The 22,418-nt window shown below is 39.7% G+C and overlaps 5 protein-coding genes and 1 long non-coding RNA gene across 6 annotated transcripts; 2 read left to right on the forward strand and 4 right to left on the reverse strand.

The window, feature by feature from the left end:
* Positions 1-1,139: 1,139 nt before the first annotated feature.
* On the forward strand, positions 1,140-6,998 carry LOC116927430 (defective pharyngeal development protein 4). Its single transcript, XM_032934455.2, has 3 exons — positions 1,140-1,892; positions 2,973-3,609; positions 4,660-6,998. Exons 2-3 carry the CDS (start codon positions 3,109-3,111, stop codon positions 5,608-5,610), a joined length of 1,452 nt encoding a protein of 483 aa, XP_032790346.1. The 5' UTR covers positions 1,140-1,892; positions 2,973-3,108; the 3' UTR covers positions 5,611-6,998.
* Positions 6,999-10,818: 3,820 nt separating this feature from the next.
* LOC116933739 (4-aminobutyrate aminotransferase, mitochondrial) lies at positions 10,819-12,905 on the reverse strand. The gene is made up of 7 exons (XM_032941452.2): positions 12,373-12,905; positions 12,124-12,295; positions 11,733-12,043; positions 11,484-11,641; positions 11,264-11,385; positions 11,021-11,170; positions 10,819-10,948 (listed from the first exon to the last, which is right to left on the reverse strand). The coding sequence occupies exons 1-7, from the start codon at positions 12,901-12,903 to the stop codon at positions 10,821-10,823; spliced, it is 1,572 nt and encodes a 523-aa protein (XP_032797343.2). The 5' UTR covers positions 12,904-12,905; the 3' UTR covers positions 10,819-10,820.
* A 1,670-nt stretch (positions 12,906-14,575) lies between these two features.
* Positions 14,576-15,598, reverse strand: LOC116927432. Its single transcript, XM_032934458.2, has 3 exons — positions 15,438-15,598; positions 15,072-15,216; positions 14,576-14,930 (listed from the first exon to the last, which is right to left on the reverse strand). Exons 1-3 carry the CDS (start codon positions 15,465-15,467, stop codon positions 14,713-14,715), a joined length of 393 nt encoding a protein of 130 aa, XP_032790349.2. The 5' UTR covers positions 15,468-15,598; the 3' UTR covers positions 14,576-14,712.
* Positions 15,599-16,568: 970 nt separating this feature from the next.
* LOC116933741 lies at positions 16,569-17,538 on the reverse strand. The gene is made up of 3 exons (XM_032941453.2): positions 17,377-17,538; positions 17,084-17,222; positions 16,569-17,011 (listed from the first exon to the last, which is right to left on the reverse strand). The coding sequence occupies exons 1-3, from the start codon at positions 17,404-17,406 to the stop codon at positions 16,827-16,829; spliced, it is 354 nt and encodes a 117-aa protein (XP_032797344.1). The 5' UTR covers positions 17,407-17,538; the 3' UTR covers positions 16,569-16,826.
* Positions 17,539-20,496: 2,958 nt separating this feature from the next.
* LOC116927433 lies at positions 20,497-21,819 on the reverse strand. The gene is made up of 4 exons (XM_032934459.2): positions 21,662-21,819; positions 21,466-21,595; positions 21,046-21,231; positions 20,497-20,837 (listed from the first exon to the last, which is right to left on the reverse strand). The coding sequence occupies exons 1-4, from the start codon at positions 21,689-21,691 to the stop codon at positions 20,674-20,676; spliced, it is 510 nt and encodes a 169-aa protein (XP_032790350.2). The 5' UTR covers positions 21,692-21,819; the 3' UTR covers positions 20,497-20,673.
* On the forward strand, positions 21,206-22,380 carry LOC123474700. Its single transcript, XR_006649626.1, has 2 exons — positions 21,206-21,339; positions 21,433-22,380. It is a non-coding gene; the product is annotated as an uncharacterized LOC123474700 (long non-coding RNA).
* The last annotated feature ends 38 nt before the right edge of the window (positions 22,381-22,418 follow it).

Genomic DNA, 22,418 nt, shown 5'->3' on the forward strand with positions numbered 1-22,418 from the left:
CATTTTGTCCTACACATCTGTATCCATAATCAAGTTTGAAAATGAACACACCAGTATGAAATGCTGGAGTTTTTTTTTAAATACAGTACATGTGAATAAAATATCATTTCCGGGCTGCTGATAATTTCAACAGACAAACATTCACACAACCAACAAGAGCTATACAGAAAAAAAAGGGAAAATCCGAAATGCTGCAGATGCGTTTTCCCTCGTAGTTTCTACTACTATTATGTCGATTGCTCTTATAATGTGGTCCCAACGGGTCCCGGTCGTGTCGGTGCGCATCCGCCGTCGCCTGCCACCGCGCAGCTCGGCAAAGCACCTGGCCCCCTTCTTTTTTTATTTTTTTTTATTCAGTATTCTAAATTCTTCCTGCCAGTTTCCTATTGGTCCATCTGTTTTTCTCCCCCACCACCTTGCGCTCGCCCTCAGCCAATGTAGGGTTGTCTAGTGATGGAACACGTAGAACAGTAGGCTGGCTTTATACACCATCTCTTTGCAGTGCACATGATGGAAATGAACAGAGAAAACGGTAAAAAGGGGGCTAAGAGAGCGAGCAATAGGAACAAAAAGCGCACATGCTATTATTGTCTTCCGGTGTTCTTTTATTTCCCGTTCTGATTTGCATTCGTGACGTGCATTGTCCATTGATCATTGGAGACGTAGATCAACCGTCTTTCTAAAATAGTTTGCCTGATTTGTTCTCGTTTAAACGTCCGTCAATCGTCGACTGCTAATGAAACTCCGATTCGAATGACAATTGTTGTTGAATGACAATTACAAATTCAGAGAGCCTAAATTTGATTGGAACAAGCTGAAAACCTTTTGGTTTCGTCCATCCAAACATTGAAAAGGTCAGTTTCAAATACCTCCATATCTGTAAACTTAAATCAAATTGTATCATCACATTTCACGATCGCATACCGAATGTAGAGCCACGTGAATGATTGCACACAAGACGAGAAAGAAAAACTGCAAAAAAAAAAAAAATGGTTTGCTGCGTCATTGACGAAGACTCACGAAAAAGAGGAACAAAGAACTGAAAGAATATTAGTAGGTAAAAAAAAAAAGGAAGAAGAGGGGGGTCGATGTGCGAGCAGAGCATGTGCAGGTTGCGAGCTGCTGGCTGGTAGTATGTCGCCTATCGTGGCATGCAGCTGCTCGCTGTGGATAAGCCAAAACAAAAACCCTCCTACCTTTACCTTATACTTATATGCTAGACATGTACATTCGATTCACCTTGTTCTTGACGTGCCACCCACCTATACAACGGTTTACATCCACCCGGTGCACTGTGTTCCACCTGAATTGCTGCTGCTGCTGGAGAGAGGACTGGGGGTGGATAAAGAAAAGAGAGAAAGAGGAAAAAAAGAGAAAGAAAAGGGACACGAAAAGAGCGATGCACGTACTGCCCAGACTCGCACACATTTCCGGCCGTCCGTCCGAGTTAGTTGTCATCGTGAGTTTGTCGTCCACGCTTTTTCATTCCTCGATTCGTTTCACAAAAAAATCTTTGGAAGCAGATAAGAAAATTGCTGCTGGATGCTGATCTGATCTGTCCATTTGAAAGTTTGGTTTTGGTTTTTCAAAGTGCGGCATCATCGCGGATGGTTTGCGAAACATCTAACAATCGTGTTATGGTAAATGGTTTGACGAAAAAAAAAATGATGGTGAAATGCTGATCGAAGAGCTGGACGTTGCGCGAGATTCACAGTCATGTGGCGTGCCTACTAGACGTTCTGATCAATAACATTTGATTTCGCATCGCTTTAAAACCCATTGGCCTTGAAAACAACGAACTCTTACGCTATCGTACTCTTCGAGTGCTCGTGTCTCTACTATTTTTCATTCCGGGCCGCTGTCAAGTGTCATCAATTGATGTTTCTCTAATGGTATGTTATATAAGCCTAATGACCATTACTATTATTATTATCATTTATCAAGCCGTTCATCATTAGACTCGTAGTTATTGATTGCAATCATCCAACAGAGTTAAAGTCAATTGGGAAAATGAAGACGAAATATATATATAGGTATGTGTCATTCAAAATTGACTTTCATTTTCATTGGTGCGTGCAACCCCAGGCAAGTTACCTGATTCACCTGAAAGTAGATTGTGTTTTTAGATAAAGTCTGTTGAGGGTATAACGTTGCAGAGTTGTGCCAAGGGTAATACGATTTGATGGGCATTGGGGTTCACATGCGAGGTGTTTCGACACAGAGCGTGCGGGGGTGGTTTTCACGTACACAAGAGAGTATATAGCTTTAGATGGACATTAACGGACGCGAAAAAAAAAAATAAAATAAAACAAGGGGGCCAACAGAGCATCATTCAACCGTTGATGGGAATTACCTGACCGGACATTTCCCATGATAATGTTTTTTTTTTTTTCTTTTTCTTTTCTCCCTCTTCTACATTATTTTTTAACCGATTCTAACTCTCTCCCCTCTTTTGTATTCGTCACCTTAAAAAAAAAAAAACGTTCCCCTCACCCCCATTGCTACTATATATATGTATTAACTATAGTTCGTGTGATGCGCAATATTAGTTACGGATCGGCGTTATCAAATGCAGTTAAACAATAAAAGCAAAAAATTGGAAATGAGAAAGATACATTTTTTTTTATTTTTGTTTTGCATCATCGCATTATTTTCAGAAAATTATAGTCCCATCTTTTCGTGTACTGCCGTGACCTTTCTTTTATGTGTGTGTGTGTTTCATTATTATTCTCGTGTTTCAACGGCGCGCTCTCGCTACCGGCACGCGCTTCAGGACGACGTTCTTTTGTTTCCTTTTTGCGTAACCCGTCGCACCCCTCAGCCAACGTAATCCCTGTATTATTTCTACCTGTACCCGTAAACCTCTCCATTTTGGAAGGGTTAACATTCTTACCCTTTAGTGTTTGACACAAATTTCGTGTAACTTGAGATGCATCTTACAAAAGAATTGTTTGTTTCATTATTCCGATTAGGTAACCGCATTCGCCGAATTCACGTTGGAACTCTGTCCGTAAACAAGGGCCTTCTTTTCGCTGTTCGCCAGATTCCTAATCAAGGCAACCAATAAAAACCCATCAATAAAGAAGACAAAACAAAACAAAACGAAAAATGTCTGTCGAAACGAGTGATTTGACGAGTTTGAGTTGGCTGCACAATCTCAACATAATGGACAATCTGTCGTCGGTGAGCGGCACGGCGCCACCGACGCCACCCGCATCGCCGCAGCCGGACCATTTATTAGGCATGATGGGTTGCATGACGTCCGGCGGTTCCAGCCGCGGATTGCTCACGTCGTCCAGTTTATCCGCTCATCACATGAAAGACAACGGCGTCAGATACGGCAATCATAACAGCAAACGTCCTTCGTCGTCGACATCGTCGTCGTCGATCTCATCGTTGTCGTCTTCGACGTCGTCGGTGGCCGTTATGAAGGAAGAAGAAAAGGAGATCGACTACAAGACGGTGGGCGATGTGAAACCGCCCTACTCTTACGCGTCGCTCATTTGCATGGCCATGAAAACGAACAAACACAAAATGACGCTCTCTTCCATCTACAAGTGGATCAAGGAGAACTATCTCTACTACCGCAACGCAGATCCCAGTTGGCAGGTAAAAAGGACGAATTTATGAATAGATTTTATATTCTTTCATTTTTCTTTGTGTCGGATTTCTCGCAGTGCAACACACACACAAAATGGCGATAGAGAGATATCGCGTGTTGTTGTACAGCAAACTTTCTTATTCCCTTTGTGTAAACTTAAGAGCTACCTATATAGCATTGTGTATGTATCTATTGATTGGGAACGGATTCGAGAAATTGCCAGAGCTAACGGGAAAACATTCGTGTGTCTATGTTTCGCTTGGTTTTTTTTTTTTTACATAGCACGTGACCTCCACCTGCCCCTCCGTATGGGCAGGGGACGTGCGCGTCTCGCTGCACCGGCTATACTGATCTCACTTCAATGCAACTTTAAATTATTAAATAACTTGCATAGATGACCACAGAGGCCAGTGTCGCAGAGAGTAGGACGGGAATGGTCAATGTGAATTTTTGTTTGCCAAAAAGTCCCGACAGTATCGGAAATCCCGCCATTGAAGCTGCGCGGGAGGCAAGTACGTGTGTGTGTGTTGTTGTTGACTCTCTAGCGCCGCCATCTTTGCGTAGATGTGCGGCTCGATCAGCGTCGATTCTGGCAGCCACCAATGGCGAGAGTGGGAGGGACGGGACATTTGACGAGAACTCTCTCTCTCTCTGCCCCTCGTAGATCGTTCAATTATTCAGACGCTTCAGCGGATCGAGGACGCAAACTGACCGCACCACGCCTCTTTCACCCTCCTATTTTCAAATTCCTCCTGCAGCGTGTTCCACAAAAACTCTGCTGTAGCTGAGAAACCATTTTCATGAAATTATGATGAGTTTTAGCCAGCGAGCAGCCGGCCCAGCCAATTCTATATTAGAGTCACGATCGATTGCCTTTGCGTGATAGCCGTTCGTTCTCAATTCGTCCAGCCCTTGACTCTCTCCGTGTCGCCATTACCGTTCAATACTTAATCTTTCGAAACAGCAGCATCTAGCTGATGCAGCCTAATTCTCAATGACATTGGAAAGGGAGAAATAATCATGTTGATAACATCCGATGCAATTTCATGTATACATAGAATTCCATCCGGCACAATTTGTCTTTGAACAAATGTTTCATCAAGATCCCACGTTCGAAAGACGAGCCGGGCAAAGGAGGATTTTGGCGTTTGGACCCGGCGTTTGAGAGCAAATTGGATGACAATTCGCTGAAGAAAAAACGATTGGGGCTCGGAATGAACAAGAAGAACAGCTCGAGGACCGCAGGTGGCCGATCGGGCGCAAATAGCAAGTCGAGGAAGAGCTGCGACCGGCAGCTGGAAGAGGCTTGCATGTCCATCATCGACGAAATGTCAATGGCGTCGGTAGCCATTTTGCCTCCGATGGAGCACCAGTTTGGATTGGGACCTACAGCTGAGTGTAACACCAATGTCGACTTGTTCAACAACGCCACCTGGGGCGGATTCCGCGATTCGGATCTCTTTTTCGATCAGCTCTCCGTGCCCAGCTCCACGTCGGCTGCGGATCCGACTGGCACCTTTTGCAACACGAACAGCACGGCCAGCATTTCCGGCGGAATCGAGTTCAGCCCAGTTTCAATGCCGGCATCAACGGATATTGACGATGTGGAGGAACTGTTCGGTTGCTGTGCCGAAGAGAACAGCGACGATTGTTCGTGCTCCGATCTCCTGATGACCGATGCCAACGCTTCGCTGGATCTGACCATTTACGGACAAGGCAGCCAACAACCGCAACAATCGGCTGATTGCTGGATCAAATATGTCGATTATCCATCAACGTCGGAGACTGCGTTATCCGTCGAGCCTTACTCTTACAGCGATCTCATTTTAGGATTGAATTTGCATCAGCAACAGTCGCTGACGATGGACAGCAACGTCCAATATTTCAATCCGAGTCCATCCGGCCATTGGGAGAACGAGCTGGCAAATGCGGCCAATAATCATCGAGTCTTATCCATCCTAGAACCGGGATTGGATTTTGAAGGGCTCATCGATCTCGATAATTTGTAGAATGGATACAAACGCAATAGGCCGTAATCGCGTATGAGTCAACATTTCTGTTTGAAAACTGTAAATTTGTGACGTGTTGTTCATTTCGATTGAACTCAATAACAATAGGAATAACATGCTGTGCATAATTCAATTCCAATTTTCTTGTGAATCTGTTCGTCTGCTGACGTGTGCTGTGATCCAGCACTAGACACGCAATGCCATCCACTGAATAGCCGTCCTTCGTAGCGCACATACACTATGTATTTGGCAGATGTGATTATTTCATCATGCAGCCCGATTCTTTAATCCGTCCAATGCCCGTATAGCAACTGCTGTTTCAAAATGAAAAACCAGCAAGAGCGCAGGCACAACCTTGAAAATAATGATGACGTATAAATATACATTTGTGTATCATCACATAGTCCCTCTATTTTAAGAACGATTGAAAATGCATAACCTTTTGATGGGTCATGTTCTTTCTTTGGAACGGAATTGTAAAACTAACCCGTTTCTTTGGATTCGTCTAGTCCACAAAGTGCTAATCAATTTGTGCTCGTTTTCAAACGTCATTATTCTTAAATTTTTGTTTTCCCATTGTGACTGATCTTATTAGAGGACGAATTGGACATTTGAAAATAGCCATGTCCCACATAAATGAACCTCCTGATGAACCGATGCTCTTTCTAAACAGCCAATCGTATACACATAGTAAATTTAACTTTTCCAGAAGTATTTTATTGCTCGAAAATAAATGTCTACATTTTAATTTTTCTGTAACTTTGACGATGTTTTCCCAACTAAAAATAACACGTGAGAACAACAAAAATCGTTTTTAAAAATTAGAAAAAAAAAAAACTTTCATTCAATTATTCCTATCGATAAATATGAAATTTCCCCATTTATACTTTTGGCTAATATATACAGTATATATATTTTGTATATAATACCCCACACAAAAAAAACAAACAAACATATTTCCCTTTTGAGTCAATCCCTTCCCAACATATATTTTGATGCGCCACCCACCTCTATATAGATATACTGTATAGGGTAGAACCATCTAGTCTATCCAATATACTTTCAGATAACAATAAATACATCACGAATGAATGGCCGAAAAATTAGCGTCACATTGAATATTCCAATATGAACATCCAATCTGCTGTCTTTTATCTATATGACTACATCCTTTGATGGCAAAATGAAACCCTCCTCATTTTAATCATTTGTATCACCATTTTCAAACCCCTTCTCTAAAATGAAAACTCTCCCCAAATAAAAACAATAAACATATAACAATAGTGTGTATGTGTGTGTGTGTGACTGTGTGTTTGTCTTTGTTGTTGACTTGCCAAAAAAAAAAAAAAAATGACGAATTTCGGATGGAAATATACAGCGAGCTAATACATGGACGCATGAAAGTTTCCTTAGCAAAACACGTGTAATAAAAATGATTTGACTTCAAAAATGATACGAGTAGAGCTCACTGGAGGAAGGTATAATAACCTTTTGCTCACCTAAGTGCCACAGAGTTCTGAAATTCGGAAGGAACACAACTGGCCCCTTTTCATCTGGGACGATTTATTGTTAAGGCTTTAGAATGATCATCATCGGTGGAGTGTAATTTACTTGTTCTCTCATTCCGTTTCGTCAGAGGGAGACGTGATCACGCAAAGGTAAGGCTCTTCCACAGCTGCTGTGCACCAACACTATCTTTCCCCTCTCTTTGGCCTACCTCTTTTCGAGCTTGCTTCATATAGTGATTAATGAATTGATTAGGCATCAAGAGGGGTTATAGCATCATGGGCATACAATAGATCCCCATCCCCCCCTTTTTTTTTTTTTGCTGTTCTACAGCCTATTTTTCAAGGGATGTGTAGAGATTGCAGCAAACTAAGTAGATCCTATATGGTTAACAAGACAAGTATAGACACGATCTTTTCATCTCACCCTCGTTTTCTCTCCCCTTTTCTGGCTCACCTGGTTACATTTCGTGCTATACCTATCACACAGCGGGAGCCTATGGATGCTGTAAGATCGTTACATCGCCATCTTCTTTTTGTTCTTTATTATTATTGTTGTATAACATGGAGAATGGAAGGACATCAAATAAAACAGGTATACACACACACAAAAAAAGGATCTACCTGGCAACCCTCGTTGATGGATTTCTTTCTTTCTGATTTTTTTAAGAGTCTAATGAAGGATGAAAACAGAAATGTCTTTATTTATTTTTTTCGGGTGGGGTTTTCGTGCAACATTCGTATTTTGTTTGCCCTATACTGTACCTGATCAGCGTTCATTAATTGGATTGTTTCGTCATCAAAATCTTTTCTGTGTTCATCCAAAAGTCCAGATGATGGGGGAAATGAGGGACAAACACACGTGCATCAGGCTGGGCCTTTACATGATGGGGCTTGGGTCATTAGATGCGTGTCAAGAAACGACAATGTGTGATGCCAGAAAGCCAAGAAAAAGAAAAAAAAAAGGCACGTGAATATCGACCCGTGTTCTCCCCCTCATGAATGTACAAAGACAAATCGATTCAACAAACGTCAATTTCTGCTGTCTCATTTTCTATTGGACTGTTGTATTTTTTTGGTTTCGTTCTCCTGTCTCATCTTTGAATCGTTAAGATCGTATAACAAAAAAACGTCGACAGGATCATCTCAGACCTTATACGACTAATACAAATGAGTATGGTGTAAACGAAGATTGATGTGTAGGTCTTCGTTCGGATAGCCTACGGTCAAACTCGTAGGACAATAATCGAAATCAGCGTGCGAAGGGGACATCACGAAAAGACAATGTCAGTGCCGAATCAATGGAAGTTTTACTCATACAGTATGAACACAAAAAGTTATTTCGCAGCTCAGCTGTCTCTCTTTTGATTCTAGACCACAAAGTGTATATAGGGTTGATTTTACGTACATACACAAACACAAAAATGAAAGAGTTTTTAAAAAGATCATTTTGCCGCAGTGCGCATATAGGCGATTGCGCTGCTCTTAACGCAGTCAACCAGTTAACAACGTATTTTTAATACCTCACCTAAAAGGTAGTATAACATTTAACACCAGCGAAAGAAAAGAGAGAGTGCAACGAAGAAGGAAAATAAAGGGAAGCTGATTGTCGTGTGCTTTTATGTTGTTCATGTGTCGCATATTCCATCATGTCGGCGTGTGCGTTGTTATATACTCTAACCTTTTATGTTCCACGCAATACAAAAAAGAACATGTATATAGGTTAGAGAGTGCATTAAGCCTGAATTATTTATTGGACGGGCTGCTGCCTGATGTGGACGTCCCCCCCATCAAAGTCCTGTCTTTTTTTTCTTTTCTGTCACGTAACTTCAACTGTTTGCTCTCCCCTTTTTCTTTGTCTTCTTACGTGGGACAGTCTATTTGTTTAGCTTTATGCATCCATGATGAACTCACTTATGTTTCATTGCTCAAGTACTCGAACAATCATTCGAGTGGATTAGTCAATCTATTAGATGTGTCATCTGTCACTTACATCGTTACATGTCGTTCTTGCATCAAATTTTATTGTAACGCGCGGTCGACCCAAATCGTTAACTATTTCGGTATAAGACCACATTGATTTAATTTTTTTTTTCATGATTTCAGATCATCGATTTCTTTGGTTCGGACACAATGTACAGGTATTTCATAATTGATTCAAGCGTAATCATCATTAATAAATTAAATGTTGATGCTGATCGAAACTGAACTTGTTTTCACGGTCGTCTTGTATATTACGTGACCTCGTCAGAATATAAAGACTATACATGTATATAAGTTATTAACGCCTATACGTTTCGGATTCAGGGTTCCACAAAAATGGGAATTCAATCCTCCACATGTTTGGAATGGATCACATCTTCTAGTTTACCAGTAGCTAAAAAAAACAAAACAAAGTTGTTAAAAAATTGTAAGATACGTTCGAGTTTTGCCTCATCGAGATGATTAGAAGGCCATGTGGCATATATAGGCATAAGTTTCACATTTCACATTATAAAGGAGGGGAGAGGAAATAAGAATTTCATGTATATCCGTTTTCTCTGTTTATTTACTTCTTGTTACAATGGTGAATGATATAACCAGGTATAGACATCAATCGCCTGCCTTTGTGGTAACTTTAGTTATTAGTTATCTCTCCCCTCTGCTTCTCACAGAAAAAAAAAAGGGAAGAATGAGAGAAGGCCAGTGAACTACCCTATAGTATAATACACATCATTTGTTATAACCCGTGATGCGTATATGCTAATATACTGGAGAATGGTATAATGTAGCGAAGCCGAGTCCTATTTTCTTTTCTTTTTCCCTTTTGCTACAGCATATACAGACCATGTTCTTTATATTCAACACAGGATCATTATTCTCGGGAACAAGGGATTGTTGCATCGTCAGGCAAAGAATAATATAATTTTTTCGCCATTGGCGGACGGTGTTAAAATTTGAACCGTTGAAGAAGTTCACATTGGATAATAATAGGTTTGGCCTAGTCTCTTATCGACCGAGCTTCAAATGACGTTGGCTGGGACCACGGCAAGAAAAACAAAAATGCCATCCCATCAGATGACATCTAATTTTTGTGAAATTGCTTTATGCGTGCCTTGTTTGTCAGCCATTCTGACCTATATAGATGATGACATAAGGATCAGGTATCGACAGCATCCATTGCAAATGTCACTGTTCTTGATGTAGTGACATTTGACGAAGTTTGCTGAATGACAACTGGACATGGAATTTCATGCAAATCAGCTTTTAAGTCAACATTTTTGATTGAAGGAAATCATTGTGTAGTTGAATGTGATCGGGGGGAGGAGGGCAAAGGTATATTGGTGAGATACAGTCACGTATATACCCTGAGCTTTCAACGCGCAATTCATTACTTTACACTATTACTCATACATTGAAAAGCAACGCAAAAAGTGATAAGAAAAAAAAAAAATTAGTATTATGAAATCAATTGGGTGTGGCACTATCTTAAAAAAAAAAAACCCATAAAAAACCCTTAATTCAATTATCAATACGGAACGGCAACACTGAATAGTTACGACACGGCGGACATAATCGACCTTTGGAATAAATGATGTATTGATTTCAATTACAAGAGAAGCAATTGTGTTTGACCAAAAACAAAACAGCCAATATTAGAATTGACATTCATATAGGAAACGCAATAAAAACAAAATTTTCTTGGTTTTTTTCTTTTTTTTCATTTTAGGGAGTCTGGATTTCCTTCAGTACTTTCTCCAGAACATCCAGGAAAATATCCGCGTGTTTCGGCTGGAACACCAGAAACGGTCTCAGACGGATAGTTTGCTCACCGCAAGGTCCACTTTGAACTCCTAATAATTTTGAAATGCGTCACCGTCATCGCGTCAATCAAATATGTTACGTATAATAATTAACAAACAAACCATGTTGCTGCAACCTAAAAAAAGCCTCGTCGCGTTTTTGCGGACTGGTCAAATCGAACGCGCAAAATGTACCGATGCCTCGCACGTTATTCTTCATGTGTTGGGGAAATCGATTGGATAAATCTTTCAGTCCGTCCATCAACTTTTTGCCTGTATACAAAAACAAATGAATTATGCAGCAAGTTTCAGTAATATGTCGGTCCATAATATTAATGGCGGTCGGAGAACATAAAAGACACGCACCAGAAAGTTCGACCAGCTTCAAAAGGTTGTCGCGTTTCACCACTTGGACCACTTTTTCAAGCAACAGCACTTTGGAAGGATCGCCCATCCAGGTGTTGAATATCTTGAGTCCTTGCTGAGGCCTGTTTCAAATCATATCCCGAATGATATATAGACTATATATATACGTATTTATTATTTTAAAAAAAAAAAAAAAAAATGAAATATTCAAATGAATGACCTGAATTCGGGCAGACTGTAGAAGCCTCCGGTCAGCATTTTCTTGCTGAACGTAACGAAATCCGCTGGATCGGGCAAGTTGAAGTGTTCGTGACACCAGTATTTACCAGTTGCTCCGCCACCCGTTTGAACTTCGTCCAAAATGAGGGCAGCGCCGTTCTTATTTGCATATATGAAGAAACGCAAGATTATATTACGATGGGGAATGAACATAAAAAAAAAAAAAATTGTACATAAAATGTATGTCTACCTTTTTGGTGATGCGTTGCAGCTGCTGGAAGAATTCCGGCGATGCGTGGACGTCACCACCTTCGGCTTGGATGGGCTCGACCACAACACCGGCCACAAACTTGCCGGCCTTGTTGTAAATTTCGAATTGCTCTTCCACCTCCGCCAGGCACCTGCGATCCTCGGCTTCATTTTCTTTAACGTGATCTTCAAGGGGATACTTGTAACGAGGGAAACTGGCGATGGGCCAATCCAGCGCTGGGAAATCCAATTTAAAAATGGATCTGGAATGCGTCGTCGTAAGGCAACCAAGTGTTTGGCCGTGAAAACTTCCTATTGGTCAACACGAATTCACCAGTCCTTTTATAGCTATGACGTATATGGATGAAATATTAAAGCTTATATAGGTCTACCTTTAAACGACATGATGGTGAACGGGGTTGAACCAGGTGCTCGGTTCACGAGGCAACTGCTGTTTTCCTCATCACTGATGGACGCTCCTCCTCGTTGTTTGTTTCGGTACCACATGAATGCCGCTTTGAAAGCATTTTCATTGGAGCAAGAACCACACGCCATTGTATTCACCTTGTTTGATTGAATTCATTCATTTAAAAAAGCGTTGGAATGAAATTGGTTCTAATTAGTATAATATGTACACCAACCTGAGTGTGCCCTTTGGGTGCAACGGATAGCAAACTGTTGGTCAGCTTTTCAGGCCAGCCTTGTGCAGGAAAGATGCCCAATGCGGGCCGGTTGATGAACGCGATTTGATTGTCGGGATCTTGGACGACTTTGTGCATATCCGGATGATTGTAGCCCAACGGCAACGAAGAAATCTGACTGAAGACGTCCAGTATTGAATTGCCATCAGCGTCGACAACGTAATTTCCCAAACTGTTTTTGTAGTCTGTGAAATAAAAGACGCTGCCAGCGAATTGGATTTTGTCTAAATCTGCAATCATCTGCCTGGACTTGGGGCCTGGAACGGTGGTCTTGACGCTCGGACCGGAAGCTTCTCCTGGCACCAGCACCGTCGAGAGACATCTAGCGCTTTTGGGTAACTGTCTGTTTAAAAAACAAGATACCGCATTCAGCTGGTAATGAAATAAGTTGAATTTGCTCAACGCCATTTCAAATTGGTGAATGTAATTCGGCTTTGGGTGAAATTGCAGGCCGACGGATCGTATATGCATCGCAATGTGTCTCTCCTGCCTTTTTATATGCCCGTTTCTGTTTTTCATTATAGGCTACGTGTTACAAGTTAATGCTTAGGTGATCAATGAGATAAGACATTTTCCCCTTTTGCGTTGGGTATTTCCTTGGTATTTTCCGTTAGTTTTGCAACACTTTGCGCTGCGCAAAGAGTGTTCGCCTTGATTAGGAATATTGTAGTCCCAAATGTTGAGGCTTTGTTATTGTTTGACATGAATGAGTCGTCCTGGATAAATCTTGACGCTCACTTTCGACTCGGGAAAACCAGCATTTATTAGCACAAGGAATTTAGATAGCTGAACGTTTAGAATTAGAGTTGCATATCAAACTTTATAGCCTACGTAATACTTCCTTGTTTAATGCCTTTGTTTACACCGTAATCTTTCGTAACGAAAAAGATCAACATGGGTTGGGAGGGGGCAAACAAAATATCCCGTTAGGCGATTGCCCTATTTCATTGTTTCGAATGGTTCAAAGGACATAAAGGAAAATTTTTAGCGATGCCAAAGTTCTGCAGGTTTTTTTTTTTTTTTTTTTTTAACTTTGCATGCGTGTCATGTATTATCCGGCGTTACATGACAAACAGAAAAATGGTCTAAACATGTTAATTTTTGAAAAAAATAAAATAAATAAAGATCAGACCGTTAAAAGGAATCATTGTTGCTGTTGCTGGACCAATTTACAAACATATTTGCCTATTGCCTCCTTAATGGCATCTCAGGTACCAAACGCTTTTCACAAAATTCTTATTTAAATTAGATTCAAAATTCAAAAATGCTAATTTAAAATCAAATTCAAAATGCAACAAAAACGATATTTGAACTAAACATCGAAGGTTAAACTTCAATCTATTTGTACACACGTGATTGTTTTTTTTTTTTTTAGCGATTGCGTCGCAAACTTTATCTGACTATAGTCAGTGTGAACCGGTTCACTATTAGGTAGATACATCATTTCCAAATAGCAAAGTTTTCGACTGAGATTGGGAATTTTCTTACCATAACGCCACCGTATTGACTTGTGCCACAAAAACAAACATTTTTCATTCAACTGATATGCTTTTATTGGTCCACATCATGATATTATTACATTCGAATTGTTGTCTCTTTTCGTTAAATTAAGAACTGTCGCAAATATTCAAATCTTCATGATATTTCCTCGCAAGGCAATAACGGGCTGATGTGGGGCTTCTAACCCATAGAAGGGACGAAGTTGAGGTCGATGGCAACTGCTGTTGCAGAAAGGCCATTTGCGGGGCGAACATACATGGAACTCGATTGCCATTGCTATAGGCGACACCCCCGGAACGGCGGAACACGTATATTTTATCGACTTGTTTCAAGGAATAAATTTGAATAATTTAAGAGGAACAAAACACACAGACAGGTGAGGCACTTGCTGACTTTGTTGACCGAAAGCCAAAGGCCACACAGAAACTGGTTGTTGGCAACTGGATCATGATGGACATTAAACGGTATAGGGACGGAATAATTCATCAGGGATGTACATATAGGGTTCTATTAGTATGCAGTAATCGTATAATCACCAAATCGGGACAAATATAACAGAAGACAGAACAAGCTATATCGTCATAGCACCACTATTTACTATATTTATAGTATTAAAACCCAACAACTGTTCACAATGATAGGATTTCATTAAATTAAGTTTGTATTAGCAGTCTTGCTACAGTATGTAAGAAAGAGTTTAAGATATCAGGATTAAAGGAATAAAGTCACAAAACAACTCGGCAATAACCCACTGCGCTCGGTGATGGCCAGTTGATTTTCCTAACCGAGCAATGCAGCCATCGGCCAGGCAAACGGCTGTTGCAGATTAGCTAGTGGACGAAAGTTCCATGTACTATATCGGTCGTCGTCACCATCACCATCACCATCGCCATCACCACCACCACCACCGAAGAGACTGGCAAGAAGAGCGAATCCAAATCGTTCATCGATTGGGCCGGCCAATTGGTGCCCCGACGCCGAAAAGAAAGGATTTTGTCCTGTATATACATTTTCAAAAACACCAAGACAATTACTTTCGTTCGTTTCAAACGATGGACTTTATAAGAGAGAATTATAACTTCTATATATTGATTAGGAGGCAGATTTTGTCAAAGACGAGCCTTATATATTCAACTTACCGTAACCGTATTGGCGATATGCGTAACCTGGTTGCGGGACCCATGGTACATAAGAAGGCATCATCAATTGCCTCGGCTCTCTGCTGGAGGCAATTTCAGTTGGGGCTACGGGCATTGCGTTCGCCATCATCGGAGCCAACACCAACTACATAATTGAAACAGATTTAACTTCTAGCTTTTTCTGCAATTAACAATGATGAACGCATATTATACGTTATCTATAACAAGGAAGCTTCAAAGTGAGATTCAATTAACTGAACTAACTAACAGGTGGGTTTTACAACGAACAACTATAAAGGTACAGCGCAGGTGATTGATTTGAATGATTTAAACTTTGTAATTGAAAGAATAGTTGTATAATATTACCACCAGGAGACTTAAATAAGCAACAGACATGTTGTATTTGTGGTTGCGTCTTTTTTGCGCGCTGATGCACTTCTTCAAAGCGAAAACAAAGTGATGGACCTGTGACGAATGGTCGCGTCCAACTGTCTAACTTTCCTACAATTTGACGGTTCAATTTATACGACTCGTCCATGAGCTTCTGCTAAGTCATGTGATTTTTCAAGAATTGTAAACTTGCAAGTTTTGAGTCGCAATTCGTCAGACTGGAGAGTACTGACATTTCTTTGTTTTTGTTTAATTATGTATTGACCGGTTCTGGCGATGTGAATATCAGCCAAGATACGAGTTCCATTTTATATCAAGATTGTAATGTCAGCTGCAAAACAAAAAGAAAAATTTTACTTTTTCAAACGGGCTGCAAATGACTATATACACGTGTAGCTATTCGTTAAGTGCCTAATGCTGATGACCGATTAGCAGTTCGAAGACCCTCAGATTCACGTTTTATTGTTAACGAAATAAAGCAAGCATGAGCTGGATGATGAGCAACCCTTCTTCTTTGAAAACGAATCAGGAACGGTAGTCAGGTGGCTTGCATAACCACCGCACTTACGGCTACTACATTAGTTGCTGTATAAAGATAAATTTGCTATATCGTTTAGGACAGGGGAAAAAACCAGAAACAACTTGTTTTGCTGTTTTTGGCAAATGTCATGTTTTGCATCTTTTTGCGCTGCAAGGCAGAAGGCGTGGAAGACAGGGTAGTAATTACTGAAATGATGAAGATATCATGTAAATAAAGGGGATAGCCAATTCTAATGTCTTTAAATCAAAGTGGTGAATGAGAGTTAGGATGGTGCACACGCCAATTAAACTGCCATACATCCATCAGGAAAACTGGTGCCCTTTTCTCGTTATACTCTAATGGGCGTAAAGCCATCACGATATAGAGAAAGAAATCTGGTACCAAAAGAGGAAATTTTAATTTAAATCCTTATTGGGGATCGTTTAAATTTTAATCGTCATATTGATGAAGCGCAATATTTTTGGGCGCTATTCTTATTCGTATACGTAAATACCATCAGATATTTGAAACACAGAGTTTTACAGAATCCGACTTTCTGGATACATTATACTTTTATACTAGATTCATTATTTTGAAATTTTGTATTTCAAGGTGATAACCTACAGTGATCGAATTTCGTTTATCAATTGATATATATGAGGAAAGCTACCGCGCCCTACAAAGAAAATTCAATAAAATTAGATTGAAAAAAACAGACAAACAGTGAAATACAAAATTTAGCAAGAACGTACATTAAGAAGAAAAGTCAGTATATGTAAGCGCAGCCGTTAGTCTAACATTGGATGGAAACAATAAGCCGAACAGTATGTTGACAGCACGACAAATTATATTTGTGGTCTGATTTCCATCCGTGGTCTAGTAAAAAATGGACGATTGCCTAGCGGGCGATTCGACGTTAAACGATCGTCATCACCTAAACCGTTCAATAACAATAGTAGGAGTGCAAATCCAATACGTGAGTCGATATCATCGAGGGGAACATTGTCTCGTGTAACGAGTGGATTGTATCCTAGCATAAAACAAAAGACAGGTAATCTTGAGAGATTTCGTTATTTTAAATGAGTTTTGAAGCTGTATATACCGTAACGATGATCAGGAACCAAAGCAGGTTGAGCCCATGGCAAGTAGTGGACAGGGGCCAGCAGCTGTCGTGCGTCTCTGGGCGTCGATTGAATCGGTTCTGCCGGCCGTGCGCTGATGATCAACGGTGCTAGTAACAACTTAAAACAAAGGATATTCATTTACGTCAGGTACTGGTACAGATTTTTAGCAGAATTATTATTATTTGTGGATTAGACGACTGAAATCAATTAGACAGACTGATGCATACAGAAAAATACAATAAGAAGACTTGTATTACGTATGAAACTTTACCAGCAAAAGATGAAAAGCGGAAAAAGTCATCTTCGATTTCAGCTTTTGAGTTCCTTGGATCCTTAGGCGTTTGGAGAATGAAGAAGAGACACTGCTTCCTGCGCTAGAGCGTTCTCGTCTGTGGCCTCTTTGAGTTCTTTAGAGCGTTTCCTCGCTGCCTTTTATTATAGGACACCCGGGTTTTCTTCTCACGATGTTTCCACTCGATTAGGTTAAGCAACTCCGATAATAGAATCATGATTTCTAGATTTGGATCCAACTAATTTCTTCGCATTCTTCATCCTATTTACTAAACCTTGTCTGCGTACGCGGACAAGTTTTGAAAATCTGAGTACCTGTTCTTGGTCTTGAAATAAAGGTGAAATTGTTTGAGATATGCAAATGCTTCTCGTTTTTTCCCCCAATTACAATGAATTGTCGCTGGAGAAACGAACGTGACCGACGAAAACCTAGGCTGTAAGAAAAATCTCGTTTGGTTGACCTTCGAATACAAGTTAATATTAATACCAAGTACAAAAAGAATCAATCGGACGACACACGACAAAAGAAAAATAGCACTGGATTGAGAAATCTCATTAAAAACACTTGCTTATTTACTTTAGTTGTTTTTTCTTTCTTAGTACTGTGTAAGTAAGCAAAAGACCATCACGTGGAACGAGGTTGAACAACCGGAGCCAACATTCTTATTGCGTTTTGAAGTTCATACTTAGGTTCATTTCTTTTATCTATAATTGCTTTAATGGAAAAATGTTGCGTCAACACAGCTGCGTGCCTTCCTAACTTTAGTATAATAAGCTAACATTACAAATTACATTTAAATTTTGTCATGTAACTAGCTACGCGATGCAACGATGAAATAGGCTAATGTTATTAAAGCGGGTTCCTGAAAGGGAAGCTGCTTACTCTTTTTACATTGCCACATATCTCATAGCTCATCAGGACATTGTTGGAAGACTTTAAAAAGGAAACAGTACAAAATCCTTTATATGCTCAGCATCTTTTGGTATACTGACAAAGAAACATTGGTATATGAAAGTGGTCGGCACGTCCATCCTTTTCGTCTTTCACTTGTATTAGTCCTTACGTCGGGTTTTTCGTTCGTTTTTGTTCTGCCCACCGTATGTCACTATGTTGTCTTCCAAAGAAGTTGAATATAGAACCAGTACTTTTATACAAGTCTGTTCGGAAATTTGACAATCCTTTTTCTTCTTGATATACGTATAAAACCATAACGTTTTTCTTCACAAATTCTTCTGAACTCCAATTTACGACCGCCGGAACCAGAATGACTCAAAAGTCATCAGATATAGATCACTTCCTTTGGAAGAAAATATTCTTCGTTGTTTGTTTTTTTAGTATGTTGGAAGCGAGATTATATTAGTTAAGTATAACTGTAAAGCTTGTATTTCGGCTACGACTTTACTCTCTCTATTGGTATGGTTTCTCCAGCTCGAATGTGTGTTCATGTTAATGTACGATATTTAATCTAAAACCACATTATGGTAAATCTGTTCACACAACCCCGCAAGAATCAAATTAAATGTTCCATTTCATATTGGCTGATTTGCAAAGTGGCGCTTATGGCAAGCCAAATGTACCGACCAAATCGAATGATGGTCCGCGCGCGACCATAATGATAATTTTCGACTCGATGATATACTTTTGGGTCTGGTTGATTAGCTATAACTTAGCGAGTGTAGATTTGTTAACAGAAGTTTTTTCATTCGCTAGTCAATGCTATTTAAAGAACTTTTGGATTAGCGAAATCAATCGCTAATCCGGTATCGATTAGCGAATGCACTCCCTAATCGACACTTCGTAATCTGATGCATTCGCTAATTGCAGCAGAATTAGTCAATGCACTCGCTAACATGTTGAATGTTGAAGTCGGGTCCCATCTTGGTCCAAAAAAGCATTAGCTAGTGCTCTCGCTAATGTAATGTAAATAGCAAAACCACTCGCTAAGGGACATTGTTTGGGTCCTGGGTGGCAAAGAAGTCGTTGTTGCCATTAGCTAGTGCACTCGGTAATACAAAATATCAAGCCCTCTTTTAACACTATCAAAATTTAAATAGTGAATCAACTCGCTAATACATTTCGCTATATTAGCGATTGCACTCGCTAACATATGAAATTGTACTGCCGTGACCTGACCTCTCTTGATTATTCTGCAACAAAATGTCCTTTGTAGGAGTCTTGCGTATATTAAGTTATATCAACGTCAAAATGACATTCAAAATGAAATTGATCATTTCAAACTATCTCAGAAAACGAAAGAATACCTGAACCAACATCTTCTGACACGCATGGTTCTGAATAAATAAATAGATTTGTAATTAGTAAATACTGCACGATTTAACCTAAATAAAACAAATATAATGAAAACGGAAAGATAACATACAGTACATGAAGGAATGTAATTTTTAAAAATGGTTAGAAGGCCTACCCTTCCCCGTAACTAGTACCATCTGCATTTGACGTGCAAATGCCATCCATTATTTAAAAATTACAAGCTCTTAAATTGTGTTCATAGGTTTAAAAGAGAAATTTTTTGAATTGAACAATTTTTGGGAATTTCATTAGCGTGGCGGTTCGCTAATGTGAATGGATTTGGGCATTTTTTTAGCAAATTACTTCGTTAATAGAAAATGTAGGAAACTTATAATAGCGAAGTGATACGCTATATAAAACGTAGGATAATCTCCATTAGCGAACTACTTCGCTAATAGAAAATGTAGGGGGCTTATAATAGCGAAGTGATTCGCTATTCAAAATGTAGGATGATCTCCAGTAGCGAACTACTTCGCTAATGGCCGCATGATGGCGCGAGTCAGTTGACTACTGGGCCCGGTGATTAGCGAACTACTTCGCTATTGTGAGAAGTTGGCTGCCCGGCCGATTAGCTAGTAGCGAGTTAGTTCGCTATTCAGACTGGACAGACGGCTTTTAGTAGCGAACCAATTCGCTAATCAAAATTGTCCTACATAACCACTAGCTAATCAAATTTGCAATTTAAATTATTTTCATTCGCTAACGTAGCGAAACAAGGGAACCCTATATCCTCGATTCGAAAATTATCATTATGGTCGCGCGAGGTCATCATTTGATTTGGTCGGTACATTTGGCTTGCCATAGGCGCTGATATTGTATTTGCCGAGTTACACATAAATAGGTTCAATTACAGAAAACTAGAACTGTGGCCAGTCTAACTGTTTTAGCATAGAGAAGTTAGTTAGGATAGGGCTAAGAAGGAAAATACAGAAATTATTTTATCGAATGGACCATTTCCACTGTCAACTAACCAAAAAACTGGTTCATTATGGCTTGGATAAGGGCGTTGGTAACGGTTTGTATAATCGTGTTCATTATAGATTGCATATCAGGACGTCCTTCGATTTGTTGAAATACTTCAGGCGTAAGTATGTCCGCTGTGTTACGGATGCCTAGTGCTGCCAGTACTTCTGTATTTCAACAATAAAACATTTAAGGTGTTAACTATATAACAGACAAAATGTAAAAGATAAATTTTGCAACAAAAGTTTTCCTTATCAAGAAAATTTAAGCAATTGTTGGGTCTTGGGGAATTGTTTTGAAGAGTTGGAAATAATATAAAAGCTATCCGTACGAAAGTCTTACGCAAGCCAATATGGCCGACATTGTTTTGCTCACCTGCGGCAGACTCCTGTTTATGGAGTTTGGAATCCATTATTGTATCACTGTTTTTTTTATTGGGAGTAGTCTTGAAACCAGATTGATCTGAAGGCTGATTTGCAGTGGAAATTGCTGCTGACACGGCTAACAGCCTTTGTAACAATTGAAGTTTAGCTTCTGGATTCATTGCTCCCAATGGATTTCCTACGTTATATATGAAGAAGACAACACATGTTAAACAATGGTATTGAAACGGTTGTCGCTAAAAGGAATATTTAAAAACTCGTGAAAAACAACAAGTAAAACATTTTTGTAAGTAAAATTTGTCAAACTACATGATAAGAAGAAATTCAGAATGCCATTGCATTTTTTTTAACTTAACTACACGTTTTTGGATACCAAAAGTTTTTTGGAATGACAGAAGAGTTTGTAGCTTACCATAACCCTGGAAGCTGGGTTGCTGCACAGGTACGTAATAGGGTAATAGCAATTGACGTGAGTCTCGAGAAGCTGTTTGAACTGACTCTTCTGCTGGCCTTCCACTTGCCATCCATGGTGTCAGCACCAACTATGTTACAGAAATTTCAAAAAGTTTTAACTTTAATAATAGAAAATAAAAGTATCAAAATTTTACCATCACTAGATAGAAGGAAGTGGTGTACATTCTGATCAGTTAGGCCCTAAGTGATATGTATATTCTTGTGGACAAATGTAGTGAAAACTAAACCGGCACGTCTCTTTTTCTCTTCTGTCGAGTTTACGGAGCACGGAGAATTCATTTTATACTGTATGCTCCTGTTCAAACGGTTTTTCACAAAACAAGTTTGGAACCGAAATGTTTCTCGGGGCAAACTAATGTTATGAATAACAAAGTCTTTGACCTCGCCATTCAAATCTAGCATTGCGAGTAAAACGTGTTGTGATATTGGCACCCCAATTATAATTATCCCCCAGTAATCGCTAAAACTTTAAGATTCCTACTTGTTTGTGGGTGAATTCCGGAGGGCCAATTCAATTTGGAAAAATTTATTTTTGTAGCCATCCACCGCATGTTATTTAGCTTTAAAAAAAGTGGCTCTAAGCAGGAAATTGATTCCCTTTTATGGAAATTGATTCCCTTCTAGATCTATTACCGGTTTTATCCAGTTTAATTTTTTGTTTGTTTTATTTTATGATCTTCCTGTTGAACATTCAGAAGAATTATTCCCCAGACTACTTTCCAGCTCATTTTTGCCTCCGGCCTTGCAATTTAATCAGTGTCATCTATTCTGTTTTAACCTTGAAGGGCGTGAATTAACGCCCTTACGATTTGGAGTTGGCAACTTCATAGATATTACATTTGCAATTGAAGAAGTTCACTTATCTCAAATGCTTTTAAGTAAAAAAAAATA

The sequence above is a fragment of the Daphnia magna genome, linkage group LG7 (assembly GCF_020631705.1).
Source record: "Daphnia magna isolate NIES linkage group LG7, ASM2063170v1.1, whole genome shotgun sequence".
Lineage (NCBI taxonomy): Eukaryota > Metazoa > Arthropoda > Branchiopoda > Diplostraca > Daphniidae > Daphnia > Daphnia magna.

Excerpts from the sequence above, each read along its gene's own strand:
- LOC116927430 (XM_032934455.2), top strand. The coding sequence starts at position 3,109 with ATGTCTGTCGAAACGAGTGATTTGACGAGTTTGAGTTGGCTGCACAAT. Across the intron at positions 3,610-4,659 it reads ACGCAGATCCCAGTTGGCAG|AATTCCATCCGGCACAATTT; the intron begins GTAAAAAGGACG and ends ATGTATACATAG.
- LOC116933739 (XM_032941452.2), bottom strand. The coding sequence starts at position 12,903 with ATGCATATACGATCCGTCGGCCTGCAATTTCACCCAAAGCCGAATTAC. Across the intron at positions 12,296-12,372 it reads CACCCAAAGGGCACACTCAG|GTGAATACAATGGCGTGTGG; the intron begins GTTGGTGTACAT and ends CAATCAAACAAG. Across the intron at positions 10,949-11,020 it reads TTTTAGGTTGCAGCAACATG|GAGTTCAAAGTGGACCTTGC; the intron begins GTTTGTTTGTTA and ends CAAAATTATTAG.
- LOC116927432 (XM_032934458.2), bottom strand. The coding sequence starts at position 15,467 with ATGTCTGTTGCTTATTTAAGTCTCCTGGTG. Across the intron at positions 15,217-15,437 it reads CTTATTTAAGTCTCCTGGTG|TTGGTGTTGGCTCCGATGAT; the intron begins GTAATATTATAC and ends TCAATTATGTAG. Across the intron at positions 14,931-15,071 it reads ATATCGCCAATACGGTTACG|GACAAAATCCTTTCTTTTCG; the intron begins GTAAGTTGAATA and ends ATGTATATACAG.
- LOC116933741 (XM_032941453.2), bottom strand. The coding sequence starts at position 17,406 with ATGACTTTTTCCGCTTTTCATCTTTTGCTG. Across the intron at positions 17,223-17,376 it reads CCGCTTTTCATCTTTTGCTG|TTGTTACTAGCACCGTTGAT; the intron begins GTAAAGTTTCAT and ends CTTTGTTTTAAG. Across the intron at positions 17,012-17,083 it reads GGTTCCTGATCATCGTTACG|GATACAATCCACTCGTTACA; the intron begins GTATATACAGCT and ends GTTTTATGCTAG.
- LOC116927433 (XM_032934459.2), bottom strand. The coding sequence starts at position 21,691 with ATGTACACCACTTCCTTCTATCTAGTGATG. Across the intron at positions 21,596-21,661 it reads CTTCCTTCTATCTAGTGATG|TTGGTGCTGACACCATGGAT; the intron begins GTAAAATTTTGA and ends TCTGTAACATAG. Across the intron at positions 20,838-21,045 it reads TAAACAGGAGTCTGCCGCAG|AAGTACTGGCAGCACTAGGC; the intron begins GTGAGCAAAACA and ends GTTGAAATACAG.